Source organism: Dipteris shenzhenensis, chromosome 27 (assembly GCF_047967505.1).
Source record: "Dipteris shenzhenensis isolate YYH24624 ecotype China chromosome 27, Dip_SZ_1.0, whole genome shotgun sequence".
NCBI lineage: Eukaryota > Viridiplantae > Streptophyta > Polypodiopsida > Gleicheniales > Dipteridaceae > Dipteris > Dipteris shenzhenensis.
The window spans coordinates 16,532,020-16,558,584 of NC_141622.1; the positions used below are offsets into that span (position 1 = coordinate 16,532,020).

General features: G+C 41.3%; 1 protein-coding gene across 2 annotated transcripts; it reads left to right on the forward strand.

Moving 5' to 3' along the window:
* The first annotated feature begins 11,255 nt into the window (after positions 1-11,255).
* On the forward strand, positions 11,256-25,954 carry LOC147883943 (transcription initiation factor IIA large subunit-like). Of its 2 annotated transcripts, none has more exons than XM_087398817.1 (11): positions 11,256-11,400; positions 11,512-11,691; positions 11,800-11,922; positions 12,034-12,088; positions 12,168-12,226; positions 12,482-12,628; positions 12,728-12,904; positions 24,835-24,874; positions 24,990-25,138; positions 25,415-25,498; positions 25,577-25,954. In XM_087398817.1, exons 1-11 carry the CDS (start codon positions 11,284-11,286, stop codon positions 25,598-25,600), a joined length of 1,155 nt encoding a protein of 384 aa, XP_087254943.1. In that variant the 5' UTR covers positions 11,256-11,283; the 3' UTR covers positions 25,601-25,954. The 2 variants fall into 2 exon arrangements, with proteins under 2 accessions (XP_087254943.1, XP_087254944.1); XM_087398818.1 differs by having other exon boundaries at positions 11,824-11,922; positions 24,975-25,138.
* Positions 25,955-26,565: the final 611 nt, after the last annotated feature.

The following is a 26,565-nucleotide window of genomic DNA, read 5'->3' on the forward strand; positions in this document are numbered from 1 at the left end:
AAAGGAATCCTTAATAGCCTCAAGCCCTTCTTGCAAGATTTTGTCTTCCAAAAAAGCTCCATCGCATGCGACATGAAAGCATGTATGTCTTTGGAATTCCAATGTAAATGTGGTAAATAAAATTTAACATGAGCTATAATAATAGATTGAACAATCCTGAGTCGAACATGCAGAGGCCATGTGGATAATTTCCAATAATCCAATTTCTTATAAAATTTGTCAGACACCCATACCATTTGTTGTTTTATAGTGATATTCCAACCCATAGGATAGCCCAAATGTCTGACAATATGATCTAGCTGTAAAATCTGTCCAGGCCAAATAAGTGAATGCCAATCACATGCTTTCAACGGCAAAAGTCTAGATTTATCAAAGTTAATATTCAGACCAGCTGCCAATCCATAATCGAAAAGAGTCCTCATGAGAAGTCTAAGTTCAGCAAGGCTAATATGCAGCATGAAAAAAGAATCAACGTATGCCTATGCTAAGAAAGATTGTGCTCCAGGGAGTTCAAGACCATGTAGCTGTCCCAAGCTAGTGAGATAATCCATATATAACAACAAGGGATGTGTAGCAATGGCATATAATAGAGCACTGAGAGGGCAACCCTGCCACACTGATCTGAACAAAGTCCAAGGCCTAGACAAGTGTCTGCTAATTAAGCATTGAGAAGTAGAAGCTGAATATAGAAAATAGATCACTTGGATCAATTTGGGTCCAAATCCCACATCTTGCAAAGTATACTTTGCATATTCAATGGTAATCAGAGCATTTGAAATATTGTCATTGATTTGCCTACGAGGTAAAAATCCATATTGCCTTGGATGTAATCCTTCATGCAGTAATCCTTTAACCCTTTGCACAATTATCTTAGCAAGAAGCTTGTAAATGACAGGCATCAGAGTGATCGGTTTCCAATCGAAAAAAGATTCACACAAGCATTTTTTTGGATCTCATTTCACCATGCCATGCTTCTTGGAACGAGGAAGGTGATTCTCTTGCCAGGCTAAATTAATCATTTGCAAAATAATATCTTTTAACTCAGCCCAGAAAGCCACAAAGAATTCCATAGTTAAACCATCCCAGCCTAGGGATCTCCCTTTTGCCAAATGTGCCAAAGCATCATCAAGCTCAATTGCCAAAAATGACTTTTCAATGTTTGTAGAAACATCAAATTTCATAATCGGGTTGATACAATCGAAAAATTTGGATTGCATTTGTAACTGATCTGAAGAAGACAAAGGCTTGGAGAAAATGCTTTTGAAGTGCTGTACATAGGCATCTTCCAATTGAGATTGAGAATGGGTCCAGCAATCATCTGGTTTTTTAATTCTTTGAATTGATTGTCTCTGTCTTCCTATACGCAAGCTTTTGAAAATTTTTTTGGAAAAACAACCTTTGTCCAAAAAAGGCTTAGCCTTGGCTCGAATTTGCCATTTACACAACTTTCTTTGATCATTTCGAGTCAAGAAATGTTGGGCTACCAAAAGAGTATCCAACTCATGCTGAGTAAGAGGTCTGTCATGACTAATTTGAGTGAGGCTTTGACATTGTTGCTTTGCCTTTTGTATATTATGTCATAGATCAGCCATATGCCACCAGCCATAATCCTTAATAACTAGCTGAACTCGATAGATAAAACTCTCCCAGGCATGATCCAAGTCCTCATAAGCATGCAATCGAAGAGGTCACATGGCAAGTAAGATAGCTTCCTAGAATTCCTTGTGAGAAAGATAAGCATTATTTACATGAAGCATTCTAGCACTTGACGACTGTAAGTCATCTATTACATGAGCAAAGCATAGCTCCAGCCATAAAGGAGCATGATTTGATAGTTGAAGAGAATAGTCCATCCATAAATTACTGGTAAAAGCATCAAACTGTCGGGCATTTAATAAATACCAAGCAATCCAGTCTCACATAATAATTGGAGAATGCATTATGATGATACGTGAAGCCCAATGTTTGAGGCTAAGAAACGTGCGACAAGTCCTTTGCATCAAGAGCATTTAGCATATTCTCCCATTGCTAAAATTCAGAGGGTATCATATGAGATTTATGAGTGGTATTATCCCGAGGATGAGGAGAGTTATTAAAGTCTCCACATAGAAAGGCATTAGATCTCCAAGGATAATGATTGATAGCGTCCCACATCTTTGCACGCAAAGCTAAACTTTGGGGAGCATATACAGCAGCAATCTCATAAATATCTTCATCAACCATGCATTGTATCACCATCCATCTGCCATGTTGATCATTAAAAGCCATCAAAGGATGCAAGTCATGCTTGACTAGAATGCACACTCCAGAAAAACTCAAATTGCCTCCATAGCAAATGTCATATCCTGCAAAATGTCCTTGCTGTCCAGCCATATCATGCTGATTTTGTTCCTGTAAACAAATCACATCTGGATGCATAGTATGTACATAATGCCCAAAAAACCCCAATTTATTGACATTGCAGAGGCCTTGAACATTATAGGAAAGACATTTCATAACTGTATACATATGTACAAACAAGTGACAAAGCATCAAGCAACTGCCATATCCTCAGCCTCCTGCTGAGACCAATGCTCATAAGGAGGAGAAGCATCTCGTAGATCAAAGATTGGAATATCTTTTTTGAGAACATCAGTCCATAGTCTAGTGGCAGGAGAAACTTGAGAAGAAGAAGCCTGTCCTGGAGTGGGAGAAGTGGCATCCCAATGTCTGGATTGTAGAGGTTGCAGTCTGAGGAAAATCACCTTTTTGGGTTACTGCCACCCTTCATTTTGTGAAGCATCTTTCTCTTTCAATTTCTCTTTACCTTTATGCTTGACCTTTGTAGGAGTATTGATCTTCATCACGTGCTCATTTACCGATTTAGATGTCTTATCCAAAGTAGGGTTCGGGGAGTTGGGAAACTATCCTCCATTGCGAGGTATGGGCTGAGCATTATTTTGAGGCATAGCTGTTTGGAGGGGTCCTATGGAGCACAGTAGGGCATTCTAATGCCAAGTGACCAAACTTATGGCATGCAAAACAAGCTCCTGCAAAGACTCCCCACTTTAAAGTATTTCTCACCCATCTGAACATCCTCAACCTCAACTGCAATGGAGAGAGGTGCAGGCCTGTCAGTGTCCCATAAAATGTTGAATCTATTACAATTTCCAGTGGGTCGAGGGGGGACATATAACCTGCCCCAAAGATGCATCCAAGCCAGGCAACTCCTCATGCATTTAATCTGAAAAATCAACCATTTCCACCCATACCGGGCAATGATGCCTAATCAAACTCTAATAGTCCTTATTAGGAGACCAGGGCAAGACATGTACCATTTGTTTACCATAAAACAGAGGAGAGAATTCTAACATCTTTTGCTTGTAACTGACATCAGCAAGATGCACCTCATAGAATCCTCTTGATGCAAAATAAGCTCCCTCAACAAAGCATCCACCCAATAAAGCTTTGATCCACTGTGCTACATCATTTGCAACAGGGATCCTTCCTGGAAAAAACAAAATAACAGCAGTTTGGGAGAGCTTTTTCAGAGGACTTACCAATGAAGGAAGCTTCAATTTATACTTGACATCTGGAACAAGTTTGTCCATGCTTGTTTGCTCTGATGAAATTCTTCATGAAGTGTGTCAAAAACATATTGTGCATCCAAATTATCTTCTAAAAGATCTTCAGTAAGCCTTCTCTTGGGATCGACAGAACGATCCCAATGAGCATAGTATTTAGAAGATTCAGTAGCCATAGGAAACAAAGTGTAGAATGTAGAAGAGGAAAGGTAAACTAAACAAACAGAAGGAGTAGGAACAAGGTAGGAGTAGAAAGATGTAAACTAGGGCCAGAAAAAAGCAAAGTAGCTGTACTAAACTACAAGGACGAAATAGAAGGAACACAAGGGTGGAAAAGCAACGAAATAAGGCGTTGGCGGGCTGTTATAGCAGAAACACAAAGCAGAAGAAGAGACGTAGAAAGGATCGTACAACACACACACACACATGCATGTGCGCACGCGCATGCACACACACACTTTTATCTCTAAATATAAAAATCAAAAACCTCAGATCTTATAAAGTAAGAAAAACTCCTATTTTAATTTTTAGGGGTCACAAAATGCTACACCCCCCTAATTATGCATTTTTAAAAACCTCATATCTAAAATTTTGGACTTCAAATCCCCAAATCATACACTGTGAACTATTTTATTCTCCAAAAGCATGCTCTTTGCATGCTTTTGGACTGTGTTAACACATGGTCCAAAAGTGTGCAAAGAGCATGCTCCCAACAACTGAGAAGTTACTAGTGCAAGGAGTAGAGAGAAGCGGGAAACTTGAAGTTACTAGTGCAAAGAGCATTCTCCAAATTAAGAAGTTACTATTGCAAGGAGTAGAGAGAAGCAGGAAACTTGAAAATGCCTCGACCAGCCCAAGGTAGCTGATGCCATAGCCATACGTAGCACACAAGATAAACATAAACAACATTGTTCACTAATAGACACAAAATGTGAGGAACAAACAGTACCCACCAAGAAGATGCATTGGTCCTCGATGATGGAGGACTTAAATAGTTCACTATTAGCCAAGGCAACTTGGGCTTGGCTCGCATTTGGCGGCTCGCCTTTTTGATTGGCTCGCTTCAAGCTGCTCGACTTTTTGACTACATCTATGATGTACTCGTCCCACTACTTGCATCCTGTCCGCTTTTTGCAGATGTCCTAATGCAAGGACATGCTTATGAGCCATATAGCAAGGAATTGCATGGGAAAAGAACCAATACAAAATTGTAAATAGTCTTGGATTCAAAGATCTTTGCACATGCACAACTTGTGCATTTTCAAATTCTTCCATTCTAGGTTGAATCTAAATACCAATATCACCAACTATCAATGTTTTAAGTCCACCATGCATTAGTCCTACTAATTTGGATTCCATTTTTTCAATTGGTTTTGGCTTTCAACAAAACATGAAAATATTATGGAAATTTCCCTCAATGGGTATGCATAATTTAAGCACAACATTGGAGGCCCCTTAAACCACATTTAAGGTTCTCAAGAAGGTGTGTCCTTTGGTTGAGGAGAAGCTCACATGGTTTGATTTTGAATAATTACTTCTTTGCATGTATGTGTAGAATAAAATTTTGATGTTAAACTTTGAAAAAAAATATATATCTTATACTCTTCAAGATGCATGATTCACATGCACCATAGCACTTGTAATGATTTAATGGTCTCATTAAAAATCTTTATTCCATATGGCTTTTGTCTCACATTCAAGATTGGAATGTGTACTACAACTTGAAGACAAAGTTTGTCAAATTCCATTGAGCAATGCATAAGTTATGAGGCAAGTAAGATTCGCATATGCAAAAGATGCCCTGAACCTCACCAAAAATGGCTACACCCAAGCAAACATTGACCCTATAATATTATTTCAATGCCATTTTCAACACTATCTCAATGTCTCATTTAACTATAAAAAGCTGTAAAGAGAACATTGTAACATTACGGTAACGCTATGTAGTAAAAATCTACAAAGGTATCCATCATTCATGAGAGATTGAAAATTTTAACAATGTAATAAGGCTAATGTACAAATGCATGCACACACGTCTAGAAATGTGAGCCCATGAAAAGGTGAGATGGTGAAGATAGGTCCATCATCAAAGACGATGAGCTTAATCAGGGAGAGAAAAATGTAACTAAGAAATTCCCACACAATTATTGCCATGATTTTATAAAGCATCATTAGAAGCCTTATGCTGCCACTTTAGTACTAATTGAAATTTTAATATGCACACTTAAACTATGGCCATATTTTTGTAAATCATAGCATGAAGAGTCTTATACTTCCCATTTTTGCCTTGAATGCTATAGGGCATCACTAAACTTTCAAGTTGCTAATATTTGGCTTGTAAATATTGACCATTGTAAAGATAAGGTGAGATATCTTTTATTGAAAATATTATAGAAAATTAGAAAGCAAGAAACAATAATGATCATAACTCTACATAAAAAACTAGACCAAAAGATTTCTATTCTTGCTAGGCTAGAATAACAAAGTAAAGAAGCTTATTTCTTGATAGCATTTTTATGCCAACTTCCAACAGGTGGAATTGTAAAATTGAAAGGCTTGCAATTCATACAACAATGTAACTTCCTAGAAAGAATGTCCTAGCCACAACTTTGCTATAACTACTTGGATAGACTACAATATGCTTAAAATAATACACTTTTACAAGAACGTTTACAATACGTTTTAAAAGAATTTGTCGTCTTCCCTTCCTATAGAAATACTATAGAAATATCATGCAAAGGTTATTTGTGTGCCTTAGAATGTGTTTTACGTCACCAAAATCATTGGTATGTGCATCATTATGTGTGTTGGTATGCTCATCGGTATACTCATTGGTATACCCATCGGTATACTCATCAGTATGTTCTCCGTATATCGATGAATATATCAATGAGTATATCGATACACATATCAACATTGGCATCATCGATGAAAATCACAAAACATGTTTTAGTAGGACCAAAAATCAGTTTGACATGCAACTTTGATCTTTTTGAAGATAAAATTTTAAGAACATGTGTATGTACCAAGTCTCAGATCAAAATACTCATATATTCATGATATAACATAATGGAACATAATATATGAATTGGGATATGGGTGTCATTATGGGTACCCATACCAATGGTAGCACTCTCGACAAAATTATAGAGAGTAGTTTCCAATAAGATCCAAATTTATATTGATATGTAACTTTTGTCAATTTAAAGGTAAAGAATTTAAGAACATATTCATTCAAGTTTGAGGTCAAAATACTAATATATCACGATGAAGTTAATATACAAATTTTGATGTATTACAAGTATGGGAGTGAAAAAATGAGGAAAAAACCAAGGATAAAAACACTCTTCATGGCAAAAGAATCAATTAGTAGCATTTACATCAATGGCTATGTCTTTAGCCAAGTCCATCATGCCAAATAAGTCTATCTCTAGCTCTATCCTCAACTCACCTATATCATGAAGACCTATCCTATCTAAAACTTGATCCTCTTCACCCTCTTCCATAACATCACAATTGGGTGATTCGTGAGACATTTCTCCTTTCCCAATGTCACATCCTTGGACTTCTTCGTCGTTATCTTCTACCTTCTTCTCCCATATTGTGATCTTCATCATATTTTCTAGATCTATCGGCATCAAGTAGATCCATTAGCATCTCCGGATCCACATCTCTATCTTCGAATTACTTTGAGGTGCAACTTGGACCACATACCACCATCTTGGATCAAAATGGTTTGGATCAAAGACTACCTGTGCTCAAGATAAAAATGCCATTAATTTTTTTCACTTACATTTAAGCATGTATCAACATATATGTTAAAATTGTTTTAATAGGAAGGCATTATCTTAATCAATAGTGCGTACCTATTCCCATTGTTCAGGGAGAACAAAAGTATTGCTTTCATTGGTCCAAAGTTTGGTGGAGTCTATGGCAAAAACACCATGTGTGCGCACCTGTATACTTTGGTTAGTAGATTTTTATTTAGTAGATTACACCGATATCAACCGACCACGTGTGATGATAATAACACAACATCCATGATCTATAGTTTAGACCAAGCGGCTAAAATGTATCGGTGTGTTTGTGCCAGCCTTGAGTCTAAGCACTAAGGGAAGCTTAGGATTCTATCTTGGTCACCCATGTATGGGGGTGCCACTATACTAGGAGGCAATGTCCATGCAGAAATTTTGCACTTTAATATCAACCTACCAAGTGTGATGATAATAACATAGCATCCATGATCAATAGTTTAGACCAAGTGGCTAAAACATGTGTGGTGTGTATGTGCTGAACCTCATTTCAACCCCCAAGGGAAGCTCAAGATTCTCTCTCTTGTATGGGGGCATAGTTGGCACTTCCAATTTTAGTATAACCGAAAAAAAAAACACGAGTGCACAAGTGCATGTAGGCATTACCGGCATTACCTACTAATAGTGTGGTGAAGCAAGTGCTTTTGGTTGCAAAAGAGAAAGTAAACGATGTTTTAAAGGGCATTGAGCTATTAAAAGGCAATTTTTGTAGGATGATATCCATAAATGATAGTTTGAACAACACAATTAATTTTTAAAAAATCACCAGTGGAAATTCATAAAAGAGTTTCAATCCTTCACTATAGCACTAGCTCTAATGAGCAATGCTAATACCTCTAACGAGGAAGTGGTAAAAAAACAAGAGTGCACAAGTGCACTTAGGCACTACCTCCTAGTATAGTGGTAAAGCAAGAGCCTTTGTATGTAAAAAGAGAAAGAAAACAAATTTTTAAAGGGCATTGGACTTTTAACATGGACTTTTGATGTAAAAAAGAAAGCAAACAATTTATTAAAGGGCGTTGGACTATTAATATGCAATTTTTGAAGATGATGGCCATTTGTACACAAAAGTTAATTAAATTACATGAGGAAACTCACAAAGGAGTTTCGATCCTCCACTGTAGCACTTGACCTCTAAGGAGGCAGTGCTTTTTATTTTTAAAAAAACATGATTGATACTTTGATCTTGTTTTGTAAATTTGGTATGCTCATACTCATCTTGTTGGTGTTGCCTTTCACACAGCAGCGCTCTATTAATACTTTTGAAAAGAAGTGTCCTCCCAATTAATTTTAGGCACTCATTCTCATTTTGCTTGTGCATGAGCTCTCTCTCTCTCTCTCTCTCTCTCTCTCTCTCTCTCTCTTCTCTCTTCTCTCTCTTCTCTCTCTCTCTCTCTCTCTCTCTCTCTCTCTCTCTCTCTCTCTCTCTCTCTCTCTCTCTCCCCCCCTCTCCCTCCCTCCCTCTCTCCCTCCCCCCCCCTCTCTCTCTCTCTCCTCTCTCTCTCTCTCTCTCTCTCTCTCTCTCTCCCTCCCTCCCTCCCTCCCTCTCTCTCTCTCTCTCTCTCTCTCTCTCTCTCTCTCTCTCTCCCTCTCTCCCTCTCTCCTTCTCTCCCTCTCTCTCTCTCTCTCTCTCTCTCTCTCTCTCTCTCTCTCTCTCTCTCTCTCTCGTGCGCATGCACACTCTTCCTCGTCCCTCCACATCAACTATCGATATACTCCACAAAAGTCAAAAAAATCAAAATAATGAAGGCAGCGTTGTCGAGCACATCTTGTGCTCTCTTCAGTGCTAGATTCAAACTCCTTGAATTTCCACTTGTAATTAATTAAAATAAAACTATGTTTCGTGTTAAATCTCCATTTATGAAGATCATCCTTAAAAAAATGCCGTTTAATTAACCCTTTAAAAATTTAGTTGCTTTCTCTTTTACATCTAAAAGGGCTTACTTTACATGAGGATGTAGGAGTGCTTGCATGTGTTGTGCACTCTTGTTTAAATAGCACTCTCAAACAACGGGGGTTTGTCATTGCTATTTTTATCACCCTAGCTTTTGTCGCCATTTTCACTACTAAAAATAGATTGTGCTCCAAATTAGCTATTACATGCAAAAGAAAACCATATATACTCCATAATAGATAGATGGGAACATGCATTGCAATCCGGTAGAAATGTTGCCTCTCGGATGCAATTGGAATTAGGGGCACCTCGTTGTCAGAAGCTGGCCTGATCTCATCGAACTTACGGGCACATGATTAGATAGGGATGCAGGCTGATTGTAATGCAAAAGTGGTTGCAAAAATTGAATTTCTAAAAGTAAGAAAAATTTTGATTTTTCTCATATGCCTTCACTTAAGAGCGCGGCCACATGCATGGCAGAATGGAGGTAGTTTGGTGGTTCATTTTCTGGTCTCATGTAGACAAAGGTAGGCAGCCAATATTCGAGGTGCACAGTTGATAATGGAGGTGCCAAGCTTGCACAATTTGCCTTGGACTCCACCCACCAAATAAATAGCGGTATGGAGGTTCGATGGCAGGGCCCAAAACCCCCCTCTATTCACCAACGAAAGCCACGATAGGAGACGTGGGTGGACTCCAAGGTTGGGTCTGCAGCCTTTTGGGCAGGTGTCAACCCCCCCTTTTCCATCGTTATAGTGTGCCAAGCAGATGCCCACTTCTGTAGAATCTGCAGCAACATTGCAGGAGCATGCGGCCTGATCTAAAACATCTAATTGTGGATCTTTGGAGGAGGCAGAGTAGAAGGGATGGGATTTTGGATGGTCCTAGGAAAAAGACCCGGGGGAGGATTGCAGGCGATCCAGGGAGCTTGTTGGTTCGATTGACGGACTGACCCTGGGGCTTTCCCGGACATCAAGGGCAGTTGCGACGATCGGCTACTGATGCTACTGCTGACAATGATGGGGCGACATTCTTGAGGTCACGAAAGTTACAGCAGGGCTAATTCTTCAGGTGTGGAAGGTCATGGGCAAGTGTGGAGGCAAGCATGTGGGTGGGGGCTTGGCGTGGGAAACAAGTTGAATGACTTTTGTCATTCATCACGCCTGCCTAGAAGGAGTTGGAGGCGATGGAGGAGCGAGGGCGCAGCTTCTTGGCTGCATTGCGATAATGTGGGCATGGAGATCCAGAGTGGGGAGAAACTTGAGAGCTTGAGAGAGAGAGAGAGAGAGAGAGAGAGAGAGAGAGAGAGGGGGGGGGGGGGAGAAACTTGAGAGCTTGAGAGAGAGAGAGAGAGAGAGAGAGAGAGAGAAAGAGAGAGAGAGAGAGAGAGAGAGTTGAAATAGAAATGAGGAAAAGAGGGAGAAATGGTGAGAATTGGAGGCACCTGAGGAACGAAATAGTATTTACAAGAAAATGATTTTTTGTTTTGGAAGCAGCCGTCCCCTTCACTAAGGGCTCCCTTGCGGGAGGTCAAAAAGCTAGAAATATTTTAACAAGATGAATCTCATTCGTAAGGCCTGCCCGAGATCGAAAAAGAAGATGAATTGAATGTGCAGTATGGAAAAGGAGGCAGAAAGCGAGAGAGAGAGAGAGAGAGAGAGAGAGAGAGAGAGAGAGAGAGAGAGGGAGAGAGGGAGAAAGAGAGAGAGAGAGAGAGGATTTGCACGAAGAAATTAGAAATGAGAGAGGGAGAAAGAGAGAGAGGATTTGAAGCGTTGATGTGGCTCCTCGTGGTGCCAATCCCTAAAAAAGATGAGCTTTCTGAAATGCCATGGCTTTACTCAAATGCCATGGCTTTACTTAGCCCTCCATATAAGGAAGGCCAAAAGGAGTGTGAGGTATGTGGAGGTGGCAATAAACGAGGATATATATAATATTGAAAAAGTTATGAAACTGGTGATTGCTATTTCTGTCAACCTGGTTTTCATGCCAAAGTTGAAAGATCATCGTGGAAATGGCTCTCAATCTCACCAGCGTCTACCTGCATGTCGTCCAGGACGTCATCAGCAACGTTCGCCCTCACTTCCACAGCGACGGTTTGGATGACTCCGCCCTTCACCACCTCCAATCGGTATGCCTTTCCTTCTTGAATTTTTTCATAGACTTCGTCCGTCGATCTCTACACCCTCCCCTTGCTTTTTTTTTTTGGGCGCCCACAACCATTGCTCCTCTTCCTACGCAGCTATGGGAGCTCAACATGCTGCAAACAGGAGCTATCCAAGCGACTAGTACAGCTGCTGCTGCTGCCACATCGTTTCCTCGTGGAGCAACTACAAGCATCACTTCTGTTCATGACTTGAATGTGCCGTACCAGGCGACTGAAGAATACCAGACTCCCACTGCTGAGATGCTTTTTCCACCTGTGAGAATCATGATCGTTCTGGAACTTTCTTGTTTCTATAGCATTCGTGTCATGTAAATATGTTGTAGGCTTAGGCTTCTCTACTCCATCATGGATTTCTTCTCGCAGACTCCCGTACTGACTCCTCTGCAGGAGCCATTCACGTACCATTACCTGCCGCCTGGTCCAAGCGACCCCACTAAAGCTGGGATTGCTGGCAATGTCAAACTGGAAAAAGCCGCCCCTTATGTGGTACCTGGTCGTTGATGTCACCCCAGCTCGCTTGACCCCGTAGAACTTCACGTTGTATCGCTGCAATTTTTTGCCTTTTCCAGCTCTTAAACCCATATTTTCGCCTTGCAGGAACAGTCCATCCCATGGATGACTCAGAAGCCTCTGGGAGTAGATGTGAATATAGGTGAGTATGATATATTGAAATGTATGTGCATTGCTTTGTGTGAAACACATTATGTGACATTTTCCCTTTTTGTAAACAGCCTACGAAGAATGCAGAGATGATGAAGCTGCAGCAATCGGGCAGCCCCCAGTCACAGAGGTATTCATTTGTTAAATCTGTCCTTTTTTTGGGGGAGTAATCGATTTCCCCTCACTGCTCACCAATATAATTGAACGACATGCAAAAAACTATGCTTTCGCCTCATATGATCGCTAAGTGATGAGCTTCGTTATGCAGCTGTTGTTCCCTGACTCTGATGGAGCCTTTAACATGCTGGACACGATGATTTGCAGGATGCCTTTCCACCCAAAGTCTCCTAATTGTTGGCACTTATTTGATCCAAATTGTTTGCAGGAACTTCTTACACTATCTGCAGGAAAGCGAAAGAGGGAAGACCTCGTGCAGGATTTTTTATCAGGGAGCCATATTCCTCAACAAGATGGGGCAGGGGACACTGGCATTCTGTCAGTATTGTTAGAAAAAGCTGCATGCTGCATTGAGGTACCTGTTTGGTGGTATTAGATTTCTTTGTAGCATGAGGCTCAGAAACTTGCAGGATAAATGTTGATTCTAACTAAAGTGTCAATTTATGGGGCAAAGAAAGCACGTCAGCTGAAGAGATCAACAAACTGGGAAGCAGAGAGTGGCTTTCCAGGGAGTGTAAGGAACGAGGACAGAAAATTTGCTAACATTGTCAAAGCCACTTTTGGAAATTCTCGGCAGGCCATGTCTTGTACCATGCCACAGATTGACGGTGTTGATGACCATTATGATGATGTGAGTGCTGCTGTTTGACGTTTGATCAATTTCTTTCTCTTAACTCTGGTAGATTGTTTTTTATGTGGATCATTTGTGAATACATTGTGGTCATTAGTGCGTGGGGAAGATAAATTGCACCCAACACTATCATTCCTTTGGCTTGGACATGCATTCAGGTTGCCCACGCTTTGGGCTCCGTGAAGGAAGTATAGATATTTCCAGATGGCCTAACCAAAGCGATTGCTCATCATAGGATGAATTCGGCGAGCTGTCAACCTCCTTTGAAGATTGTATATTGGCAAAGAAGATCCAACAGGGGACGAATGCGAATTCGTATGCTAGCTCTAGTATTATGTTGCGGTGTTCCAAAACTTCCTTTAAATAGCTTCCTAGCTTTGTAGCTGGCTGTTCCAATAGATGTTTCAGGCTGCCTCTGCTGTCGTCTCTGATGTGTGCATAGGCCTGACATCTTAGGAGTACATGCTGCCCATTTTCCACCTCTCCCATGGGGCAGATTTTGCATATTCTTTCTTCTCTTTGGACCCTCAGTCTTGTCCACCTTCTTTTCTCCCCTTCCAGGTCACGTGAGCTGGTTCTCATTTTGCATATTACATGCCTTTTGAACATATATATTTCTTCTCCAAGGTATATTTGCATCCCATAGCTATGCATTGGGTTCATTTCCTGTTTATAGAACTGCATTTTTGCACCCGGGTGTTGCCATAGTTTCTGTAGCATCTTCTAGCTCTCTCTAATCCTTTGGTATATCAGCATCTGTTATACCCCATAATTCCATCCATTTCATCGCTTCTTGGTGCCATCCAGCGCTGGCTTCCATCTTCTCAACTTTGTTGAGATAAGCCATGACTTGGCATAGTGAGAGGTATCATGCCCGTCTGAGCCAGTAGCATGGGGTAGTGTGTCTGCCCCTTAACCCCCAATTCCCCAATGAGGAGTCTTTTATGTGAAGTTTCTATTCTATTCCAGTGTCATAGAGAGTCCAGGAGCACATGCTGGACACCTATAAAGTGTCACTGTTTGTACAAGCATGGTGTATAGAAACTTCCTCATTTCCATTCCACAGATGTGCTTTCCTGCACTTATTTTGGAAGCTGTACAAAAACTTTCAAACCTCCCAAGATTTTTCTTTCTATACATGCATTCCACTTGTAGTTATCAGTAAATTCCAACCCTATATATTTATATGGGTTGACTGTTTCCAAAGGTACCCCTTCGAAAGTGATATCTGCATTCCTGAGTGTCTACAGGCACGCACGCACAGAGAGAGAGAGAGAGAGAGAGAGAGAGAGAGAGAGAGATTACGATGTCTGATTGATTATACTACACCAAGTACATGCTTTTAAAGCCACAAGCGCTCATCGATGGACATCACCTATGATGTCACAGACCTGACCCTTGGACTCACCAAGAGGAATGATCCTTGTACTTATCAAGAGACATGACCCTATTTACACACACACACACACACACACACACTTAACCCGAGGGGAGACACACAGGTGAGTCCCTACGGAGCGAAGGTAGGAATGAGCTGAGAAGACCTTAAAAATGCTCTATGATGGCCTCTAGACTGCACCATATCTTCAATTAAGACATGTTCTCTATGCCAACTCAGTGGCTTAAGGTTCAGAGGCTCAACCATGCACCAAATTCTTGCGTATAAGCATGGTTCAGAGGCTCCAAGTTTAAGCATGGTTGCACAGAAACTCAGCTGTCTAGGAGACTATGGCACTCACATTGTGGCACTCACCTTGCTAGGCCTGATTTATGGGAGCTCCATCCATAGCAGCATAATACATCATCCCTCTAAAAAACACCTCACCCTAAAGGCGATTAACATAGGAGATGGATATAGATCAAACACATGATTATTGCATTCAATTTTGGGGGACATCTCGGGTGGAGAACCCTCGACACTCACACAAAACAAGAAAAGGACTCAAACACAGAGACTATTTAGAAAGCTCAAACATAATCTTCCTAAATAAGGGAAAGATCTTCCATCACCGTGGCTGCATTTTCTTTATGTTCAGCAACTTCTTCTTTAGGTTTTTTGTCCTTTTGGGTAGGATGGAAAGGAATATCTAGTCCTCCAATAAGTTCCACAACGTCAACAGCAGCAAGCTGATAGAAATCATTTGTTGTAATTGACTTTTTGGAGAGTCCGCTTGATTAATAGCATATTATCTTGTCCTTCCATTGTTGGAGGACTTATGTTCTCAGCTTCTGAGATGATCAGCCAAAAAAACATTCTCAAACTGTGCAACAGATGAAACTGGAACCTCTCGCTCTCATTTCTCTCAGAAATCTTACTTGTAAAGAACAGCAAAGACACTCTCTTTTCTCTCCCTCTCTCTCTCTTTCAACAGAAACACTAGGGCCCAGGACCATCGTCGGGCTGGATCCCCCCCGAAGGTTTTTATTACTTGAGAGAAAACTGAGTACATGAGTTCAGCGTAGAAGCTGTACATATAAAATTCAAACATGAATTTCAATTACATGAGCTCTCAGACTCCCCTTCTTGGCAACAAGCCACTTGTCAATTTCTACTTTACTTTCCTAATTACATGCCACTAAGGGCAACTTTGGAGTCTTCGAAGCACTTGGTCACGCGAACCGCCTCCTAGACTCTTGGTAGGCTCCATTGCGCTTAGGAAAATCACTCTTCCTAGTACCTGCAACAATTAATTAAAGCGCACCACCATGGCACCCATTAATTGTTAGCGCTTTGCATGCAAATAACACACTGTGGACTAATTCTAGTCACGGTGGGCATCCCCACTGAACACATGTGCACACATAACAAATATAAAAATATATATTTATATTATTCTCTGGTTGACCGGAGTCAACACTCTTGATTATAATTAAGAGGATTTGACCAAGGGTCGAGGCACCTTAATTATAGTCAAGTCTCTCCAACCGAAGTTGGCACATCTTAGTTAACCGTAGTTAACCCTCTTGGCAATAAACCAAGTCTCGTTGACCGACTCTTTGACCGTAGTCAGCTCTCTGGTTCTTTGGTTAACCGTAGTTAACCCTCTTGGTAATAAACCAAGTCTCCCTGACCGAAGTCAGGTTTACTTGACCATAGTCAAGTATCTTTGACTGTAGTCAATTCTCTGACCATTAAAAGAACTCTTTGACCATAATTAACACTTATGAAAACTCTTTAATTATGATCAAATAAATGGTCAACTAGGATATTTACGTGATGGTGACATCCCCTCGGCTTCTATTCAGTTGACCTCAACTGAAAAGCTTCCTTGTAAACATCCAAAAGCTGTGGATGATCGGACAACATGTCTTCATCCATCCATGTGTATTGTATTATTGTAAGCAAACTCTACCAATGGTAGGTACTTTTCCCAGTCTGAACCTTGGTCACCCACGTAGCATTTCAGCATATCCAATGCTGTAGAATTTGCTACTTCATTTTGACCATTTGTCTGGGGATGGAAAGAAGAAGAAAAACCCCATGTTATCAAATAAAGCTCTCCAGAATAGACTGGTCATTCTGGGATCTCGACCACTGACAATGGACTTAGGCATACCATGGTGCTTTAAGATTTGTGCCATGAAAAGTTTAGCCATATGATCTGCCTTTATGGTTTTGCGAACCGGAATGAATTGAGCTTGCTTGCTGAATCTATCATTAATAGTCCAAATCCCATCATTCCTTGACTTTGATCTTGGCAAATAAAAAATGAAGTCCATTGTAATACTTTCCCACGGTGCCTGAGGCACGGGAAGAGGCATAAGTAGGCCAGGTGCCTTCCGTCTATCATACTTCACTTTCTGACACGTAAGGCATTCAGTAACAAACTGATGTATATCTTTCTGCATCCGTGGCCAAAAGAAATACCTCTCTAGTGCTAGAGTTGTTGCTGTAATTCCTCTATGTCCAACATAGGGAGGTGCATGGCATTCCTCCAAAATCTTTTTCCTCATCTCCTGGGTGATGCATAGGCAATCATCTTTCATTAGATACCCATCTTTCAGGGAATAGTGACTGGTGGATTGCCCCTCTTGCATTTGCTGTAAAATCTCACCAAAATCTGCATCATTAGCATATTGCTCCCTCATGCCTTCCAGGTCTTGATGATAAGCAATAGTCACATTATTGACCTGGGGTCTTTGGGACAAGGCATCTGCCACTCTGAAAATGATACATTGACAGCATATTTGCCCATTTCATGTGCTTCTTGGAAAGTTTTGTTTGAGTTAGAAAGTATCTCTGACTTTGGTAATCTGTTTTAACAGTAAAATCTGCACCCAAAAGATAATGCTTCCATGTATGGATGGCATGGATTACAACCAATAACTCTTTCTCATAGATTCCTAGAGATCTCTCTGCATCCCGGAGTCTCCTGCTCTCATAAGCCACTACATGACTATTCTGATGCAATGCAGCCCCAACACATTCCCCACAAGCATTACAATCCACATCAAATGGTTGATACAAATCTGGAACGATTAAGATTGGCTCTGTAGTCAGCCTCTCCTTGAGTGTGGTGAAAGCTGTCTTTTGAGGAATTCCCCATCTAAAAGCTGCATTTTTCTTAGTAAGATCGTGAGTGGAGCAGCTATATCCGCAAAATGCTTGATAAGCCTTCTGTAGTAAGAACACAGGCCCAGGAAACTTTGAACTTCATGCACAGTTTTCAGCTCTGGCCATTCCTGAATGGCATGGATCTTTGCTGGATCCATCTGTATCCCATTCTTGGATATTATATGCCCCAGATAATGGATTTCTTCCAAGAAGAATTCACTTTTCTTGCTGTTTGCATAGAGCTGATGATTTCTCAGCTCTTGAAACACTATAGCAAGATGTTCCTCGTGCTCTTCTTTGGACTTAGAAAAGACAATTATGTCATCGAAGAAGGTACCAGTGAACTGTCTGTAGGGTCGGAAGATACGATCCATCATCCTATTGAAGGTAGCTGGGGCATTTGTTAATCCAAAAGGCATCACCAGATATTCATACAACCCAAAAGTAGTGCGGAACGCTGTCTTGTGCACATCCTGAGGCTGTATCCTCACTTGGTGATAGCCACTCTTTAAGTCTATCTAGCTGAAAACTGAAGCTCCATTTAACTGATCCAGCACATCATCAATGCGCAGAATAGGGAATCTGTTCTTGATGGTCATTTTGTTCACTGCGCGGTAATCAATGCACATACGGAATGAACCATCTTTCTTCTGTACTAGCAGTACAAGGGAACAAAAAGGAGAAGACTGAATCAACCCCTTGGACAACAAGTCCTGCACCTGAGTCATAATCTCTTCTCGCTGAGTTGCACTAACTCTATATGGGGGCCTATTGGGTGGCTCGCTTCGAGGAATGAGTTCTATGCCATGATCCTCAGGTCTCTCAGGGGGTAGCTCCCTTGGCAAAGCGTCAGAAAAGCAATCTTTAAAATTTTCAATAAACTGAAATTTATTCTGATCTGCCTCACTTGTTTCAGCATGCATTTCCACATCTCTCTCTTTTACAAAAATCATGTAAGCTGAAACTGCAGACTTTATTTCTTTTCCAACAGAACTATTTGATACAATGGGAATAGTTTTCCCTCTATTCCTAGCAACCACACGATATACTTTGCCCCTATGTACAAACTCCAGCACTCTTTCAGGAAGAGTCAACTTCACTGCCTTGCGATGAAACCAAGGCATACCCAAGACTACATCATGATGTTTCAGTGGAGAAATGAAGAAGTCTTCGTGATCCACATAACTCTGTACATGAAGACGGAGCTTCCCTTTCAAGGGAGTGACTGGCACAGGGTTTTCACAGAACATCTGATCGGCATCCAAAGCCCTGCCCAACTCCTCCGTCTTTATTCCCAGCCTCAGGGCTAGGTCCTTTGATATGAAATTTTCAGTAGCCCCTGGATCAAATAAAATTAGCGCTTGCTGGTCTCTGACTTTGCCCCATGATAGCAGCAATTCTCGTTCTTTTGGGTTTGAAACATGACCCAGTGTGTTAGGAATTCCTCCTGCCATTGGCTTTTGCGGTCCCCGTGGCTTCTCTGACTCTTTTCCCTTCGAAGTTGAAGGCTTTTCTGGGCATTGGGCAGCCACATGCCCCTCTTTGCCACACTTAAAGCATTTCCCATCTCTGCGAAACTCAGCTATCTGTTCAGGAGTGAATGGAGATTTGCCTTTATAAGTCTTTGAAAACTGAGTACCCCTTGTCTTCTGAGGCTGAAACCCTTTCTTTTCAACCTTGGGATACTCTTTCTTTTCTGATTTTGAAAAATCAGTTTTCTTTCTTTCAGCACGTCCTGCATGCAAGGATAGTACTGTAGATGGATCTTGTAACGACACAAGACTAGCTACTGAAGCTGAATGCATAAGGTCTTGAATGTTCTTTGCCCCCCAAAGCATTTACTGCTGCCTGAATTCTTGGACTGGGACCTGCTCTGTACTTTCTCATTTGGCTTCCTTTGGAGATCTTTTTGAAAGGTGCAACCTGCAAATAAGCATCCCAAAACTTTTGGTTGTACACATCCACTGTATCTCCTGCATCCATATGCAAATTGTCCCAATCTTGAAGAACATGGTCTCTAAACTGTTTAGGCATAAACTGTTGGTAGAAGGTTTTCTTGAAGTCCTTCCACCTCTTTGGGGATGACCCATTTGTGGTCTGTGCACTCCACCATGCACTAGCTGTTGCTATCAAGTGTAAACTGACCATTCTTAATTTGGAGGATTTTGAAAACTTTTCTGTACCAAATGGAGCATCAAACTGCCTGATGAACTGCAAGGCTTTGTCTGTATGACCATATTGTCCATTATAGGTCATAAACTTGACAGATTTACCTCCCTCTTTGAATTCCTTGGTCTCTCTGGAAGACTTACTCTTCCTAGACTTCTTGTGTTTCCTTCTTTTTCTGGCTGATCTATCTGATAAAAAAGAAGATACAGAAGTCGAACTCGAGGTAGACGGTGATGGATTGGGAGATCGGTGATGATGCCTCGATCTCTTCCTGCTATGAGACCGTCCCCTACGAGATCTCTCTTTCTCTGGCTGTACACGAGAGTGTGCCTCTGGCATTGGCACATCATATGCTGCATTAGGCATAGCTTCTGCTTGAAACAAATGCTGAGCTCTTGGATCCCTTCTAAGATTTTCCATCTCCTGCATACGAGTGCGTACCATCTTTTCAAATTCTTGCTGAGTTTGTTGCACACTTCTCTGTCTTTGATGTGCATCCCTATTTTGTGAATCCCTCTGGATAGGTGATTGGGCCATTTTCTTACAACTTGTCTGAGATCTGCAAGTTTCTCACACACACTGTGTATGCAATTGATGCAGGTAACCTTTCCTTTTCAAAGAGAAAAATTACCTCAACAAGTGGTGTCTTGCATTCACAATCTATGCCAGTACCGGGCTGTCAACTCAAGGCATATACCCACAAAGTTGCCAAGGCATCAATAACTATATTGCCCCTTTTCTGGCTGCTGCAAAAAGCACTGAGTATGCATTTGATTCCCTTTTCCTGTGCATAAAGGCATGCATCCTTTTACTTATCCAGATCTCTGACTTTTCTCTGATTTCTGCTTTTTCTGACAGTAAATGCTTTCTCAGATAGGTGAAAACTGCTAGCAGAAACACTCTTTGCAACTGTTTTTTTTTTTTTTTTGGGTATAGTAACTAGATGAATAACCGGCTGGTTACTCTAACCGGACTAATTGGCTCTGGTCTGGTTGGCTCTCAACCGGACCTCAACCATCTGTAGTCTAGTTAACCAGCTATGGTTTGGTTAACTAAAACTAAAGTTAGTTGGTCAGACCTGGTTTGACTAACCAGTCTAGTTTGGTTAGACCAACTAACTGAACCTCTAACCAGGGTCAACTAACCAGAGTTAGTCTAGCCACTGGTTTGCCACCTCAGCAGTCCAGCTGGCTGCCACAAGTCAATGCCATGTCAGCTGTCTGTCAGGCCTGCCACATCAGCACTTGCCACATGTCTTGCCTACGTGGACTACCATGTGTCAGGTGGCTAGGTCAGGGCCATGTCAGCCACCTGCATGAGCTGCCACATCGTCACCGCACGTGTGGACGCCACGTCACCTACAACTTGCCACATCATCTGTTGCTTGGCTAGGCACCACGTCAGCGCAGTGCACTTGTCTGCCACGTCACCAAAACCACGTCAGCTAAGGTGGTGGGTTTGGTCAGCGTCGGACATCGTCGGAACCTTCTACGTGCAGCACAGAGAATCGAAGGCGGAGAAGGAAGAAGTTCCTTTCGTAGCTCACATCTGTCGTCGCGCCATGACCCGCTGCTTTGCACCTTCTTCACAACAAACACCTCAGAGCTCTTCTCTTTTTATTCACCCCTAGTTACCCCACGCTTACCAACCGTCAGCGCACACGTCGGAATGCTGATGTGGGGTCTTCAGCGTAGCATTTGGCTTCACGAAACCTCCACGCTATCAGAACATCCAGACAGCGCTAAAAGGCCTTTGCAAGTCCTTTTGATCGTTTGACGTCGTGAGACCAGCCAGAGATGCACGCCAAGGTAAGCGTCACGTGAATAATTCACTTCACGGAGAGGCGTGTCGTTGCGTGGAGATCTTCGTCATCCAACTCTTCATCAGACGCACAGGCCCCTTGTGAAAGCATATCTACAGCTTCACGACGCCTGACTTCATATTTGCACTCCCAAATCTCTACTTGCGTCACAATAGCTTTGCTGCCCATGCGATGGCTTGTGGTTCTTTTCCCCTTGATCGCTCCCACCGTGGAAGGTAGGGAGATCCTTACGCTTTGATACCAATGAAACAAGAACCTCTCGCTCTCATTTCTCTTAGAAATCTTACTCGTAAAGAACAGCAAAGACACTCTCTTTTCTCTCCCTGTCTCTCTCTCTCAACATAAACACTAGGGCGCAGGACCATTGTCGGGTTGGACCCCTCCCCAAGGTTTTTATTATTTCAGAGAAAATTGAGTACATGAGTTCAGCGTAGAAGCTGTACATATAAAATTCAAACGTGAATTTCAATTACATGAGCTCTCAGGCTCCCCTTCTTGGCAACAAGCCACTGGTCAATTTCTACTTTACTTTCCTAATTACATGCCACTAAGGGCAACTCTGGAGTCTTCGAAGCACTTGGTCACGCGAACCGCCTCCTAGACTCTTGGTAGGCTCCATTGCGCTTAGGAAAATCACTCTTCCTAGTACCTGCAACAATTAATTAAAGTGCACCACCATGGCACCCATTAATTGTTAGCGCTTTGCATGCAAATAACACACTGTGGACTAATTCTAGTCACGGTGGGCGTCCCCACTGAACACATGTGCACACATAACAAATATACAAATATATATTTATATTTATTCTTTGGTTGACCGGAGTCAACACTCTTGATTATAATTAAGAGGCTTTGACCAAGGGTCGAGGCACCTTAATTATAGTCAAGTCTCTCCAACCGAAGTTAGCATAACTCTTCAACCGAAGTTGGTACATCTTGGTTAACCGTAGTTAACCCTCTTGGCAATAAACCAAGTCTCGTCGACCGAAGTCAACACTTTCTGACCGTAGTCAGCTCTGTGGTTCTTTGGTTAACCGTAGTTAACCCTCTTGGTAATAAACCAAGTCTCCCCGACCGAAGTCAGGTTTACTTGACCAGAGTCAAGTATCTTTGTCTGTAGTCAATTCTTTGACCATTAAAAGAACTCTTTGACCATAATTAACACATATGAAAACTCTTTAATTATGATCAAATAAATGGTCAACTAGGATATTTACATGATGGTGACAACAAATATAATTTGCATGGCACTAAAAAATTCATGGTAACCAAGTTAGCTTTGTTTTTTAAACTTTAGAATAAGTTGCTGATGGTTTTGAGTTCTTCAACTTGATCCTTGTTTAGATTTGTTGACTTCAGAATCTCCAATTCTTTATTTAGAACCTAGGACCTTAGTTGCGATTTTCGATTGCCTTCCATCCACAAAGTGATGCTCAAAGTGAGTGCCAATAAAGGTATCATCTAGTACGCTGCAAGCTCATGTCCATGATCAGCCTAGACTTTGGACCCAATACGTAAGTGGCTGGGAAGAGATGATGTAGTTCCAAGCAGGAGATTGGGTTTCTTTGAAGATTGATAAACCGAGAAACAAATCAATTTGAGGCCACAACAAATATGGAAAGCTTGCAACGAAGGATTATGGGCCTTTTCAAGTGTGAGAAGCAAATTTTCATGGCAAAGATCATTAAAGGTTGATATCAGGACTCCATTGACTGTATGGTTCTTGACCTTGATGCCGATCTTTGTCTCAGTCGATTCCACATCTGCTTCACTAGTCAATTCCACCTCTGGTTGCTCACTAGTCGATTTTGAACTTGGTATAGTGAGGAGCGATTTCCAATAGTTGGCCTATTGAAATCATCACTGAATTTCTCCCATGCTCCATTGATTTTGTTCCCCTCCAATGGGCTGCCTTTCATTTGGTAGTCGCTATCTAGCTCTACTCTGCGTCTCTTTGTAAGTGCATTTTGGTTCTTCTCTTAGTTCCACCAAGGGCTCTTTTTGCTTCAATGCCTTGGTTATTTCAATCAAAGTTGCACGAAACGTTTCCATGCAGGGAACGTGGTAGTTTTGAAACGTTTCGGAAACGCCATTTGAATGAATAGGAAATGGTAGGGGTAGGCTGAATAAAGTATATTTTTGCTCACATACAGAAGCTAGCAACTTAAAAAAACATGCACCATGCAAGTTAGACATGTGTGCAAGGCGAGCGTGCATGCAAGGTCACCAAGCAATCATAGAAAGCACATGCCATCCAACTGTTGATAAATTGAGATGGGCAATCTATTAGAAATGCAATTATTGGAGAGCACTGACCAATCAATGGTCAAGCAATTGGATTCTTGGAGGGCATGGAGCGGATGATCCTTGAAAATGCGATTCGTATAGTGCATCGTCATCCATGTAGATAGTCCTACTCCAAGTGTTGTGTCACTCCTTAAGCCTTCGCTATGCACCCACCATGATAATGCAAGAGCCTGCCATCATCTCTTGTGAATACCTGCTCTGTTGGCTTTACTTTTGGGGCACTTGTAGATTACGATTTTCCAAAACATTTCCAGGTTTCGGAAACGCCCCAATTTTGGAAACGTTGGGAAACGGGGTTTCCTAACTTTTTTGGACATTTCCTGCAACTAAGATTTCAGTGGCCATCTTCTTCTCTCTACAACGAATCCCTAGACTGTGACTCCATAAAGCAGGATCATGTGCTATAAGAGCTCGACTGCCCTTGGTCAGGTGCATTCGTAATGCTATCTTCTGGTTGCAAAGTACAAACTTACATTTGAATATCACATCATTTACCCATGCCTGGTCTCATTCACTCTCAGCCGTCTTTTTTCTTTCATGTGAATGCTAAAGTATGATATTCTTTGATGCTGTGATACACCTTTGGTGATGTTGGAAATTTAAAGAGACAGAGGACGACAGGGCTGGTACATAGAAACTCTTGGCAGCCTACATTGCTTTGTGATTACGTGTTTGCTCTGCATGTGTTTTTAAAGAGAATGGTTTACCTGCGTATCTGGTGGACAAGCATTCTATCTGCTTTTTCTTTATAAATGATGGCATATCTCAGGGGCTGGCTTTTTGGAATAACAAAGGTAATGGGGAATCATTATGACCTCTTGGCAGGCTGAGTTTGTTTGTTTGGACAGCTTTTAATGTGTTTTCATATCGTTGATCTTATGTCCGCTTCAGCGTCTATCCTTCCAGCTTAACACTTCTGTCTGTTTTGTTGTGCTCTTCCATCCTTGTCAATCTTGTCAGCCTGCTATTGATACTCTCTGCTGCATTTTGAAGAAGGAAAGCTATATGGTTTTGATTAGTATGGCCAAGATCCAGTATTATACTCTTTTTGAAAATTCTCTCTTTTACTTTGTGAAGGTTATTAAAGGTGAAGATTACAATGAGCCTGGAGAGGAAGGTATCGTCCTTGTATTAGCATGTGATTGATGACCTTGCATAAAGAACAGAATGTTTGTGATCAATGACCTAGGTGATGATAAATAATTTCCTGTTGTGAGGACCACAAGTCGCAGAGGTGAAAGCTCCCAAAGCAGAGGGAGCTGAATCAGATGAGCCAGAGCCGCCTTTGAATGAAGAAGATGACGATGAGGATCTTGATGATCTTGATGGAGGAGATGAAGCATTGGAAACTGAAAACTTAGTTCTAGCACAATTTGAAAAGGTAATTTTTTGAAAATTGCAAGTTCTTATCAGGAGTAATTTTTGGTTAGTCTTCTCCCTATGGATTTACACTGTTTTGAAAGAAATACAGTAGTATGACCTTTGCATGGGTGTGGAAATGTGTATGAGAACATGCATAATGGAGTTGATGGTTTTAACCTTTGGGTTATTATGATGATAGATTCATCTCGCTACGTATTCATACCACAAACTTTGAAGAATAATATCAATTGTATTTTCCTGTTAAATATATTGCTGCTAATTTGTATTTGTGTAGGTAACAAGGTCAAAAAACAAATGGAAATGTATTCTGAAGGATGGAGTAATGCATTTGCATGGTCGCGATTACCTTTTTTCTAAGGTAGTTGTCTGTCTTGCTTGTTGAGGCCATGGTTTTCTTTTATGAGATTGAGATGGGGTTTCTTTGCTAACCTGACAGGCTAGTGGGGAGTTCGAGTTCTAGCAAGAGTTTGCTTCTATCACAACCTTGGGAAGGCACGTGAGCATCACAGATGTTTTCCAACTGTAATGTTTAAAATGAGAGACTCTGCACAATTGGTTCTGCAAGTGGAATATTGAAATTCTTATGTCATGGAGAGCTTGCAGTACCATTGATTCAGGTGTAAATCTAAGTCGACAGCATTTTTCGTTAAGTATCAACACAATAGAATCCATGAATGATGCGTAGGTAATGCATATGCGTTGGACAGTCTGTAAATAGTCCTGGAGCAAGCTATGAGTGAGAATATCATTTTGATTGAATAGTTTCCAGCTTCCAAGCTATACTTTAACTGGCAAGCGAGGCAGCAATTTTCTGGCTGCGTGAGAAGTTATGCTGAATTTTGTACGAGTGTCATCAGAGTCACCAGAAATGTTTGATGCTATCAACCTAGCGATGTGTTTCCCGGTTGCTAGTTATAGTGCATGTACAGGTACCTACAATGTTTGCACAAGTCTACATGAGCGTATTTTAGTGTTTACATGGTCATATACCTCTGCTGTGTGCACTCACAACATGGGTATAATCCAATGTGCCTTTACAGATTGGGGATAAATGGTAAATGTATCTCATATGTGATGCACACACAGCACAATTGTCAAGGAACATGACACGTGCAGATTCCGAAGTCAAGGCTTCAATATTTATGCTTAATCGTCAATACATTGTTCGTGCCAGATGACCTCTGTTTCAGTGTTTTGTGGGTGCCCCAATGTGCAAAATGCAGTTTTGGTGATTCTGGTTACTCTAGAAGAGCACATACTGCATTGCAATTCGACTGTTTTAAGAGGGCTCTCAATCAAGCTTATGCATCCTGAAAGTGATGGTTTCAGTGGTTTCTAGCAGTGAAGAATAATCAGTCATTGCAACTCTACTGTATTTTTTCAGAAACAGAAGTCTCATCGGATGACCAAGAGTCTGCTGGGATT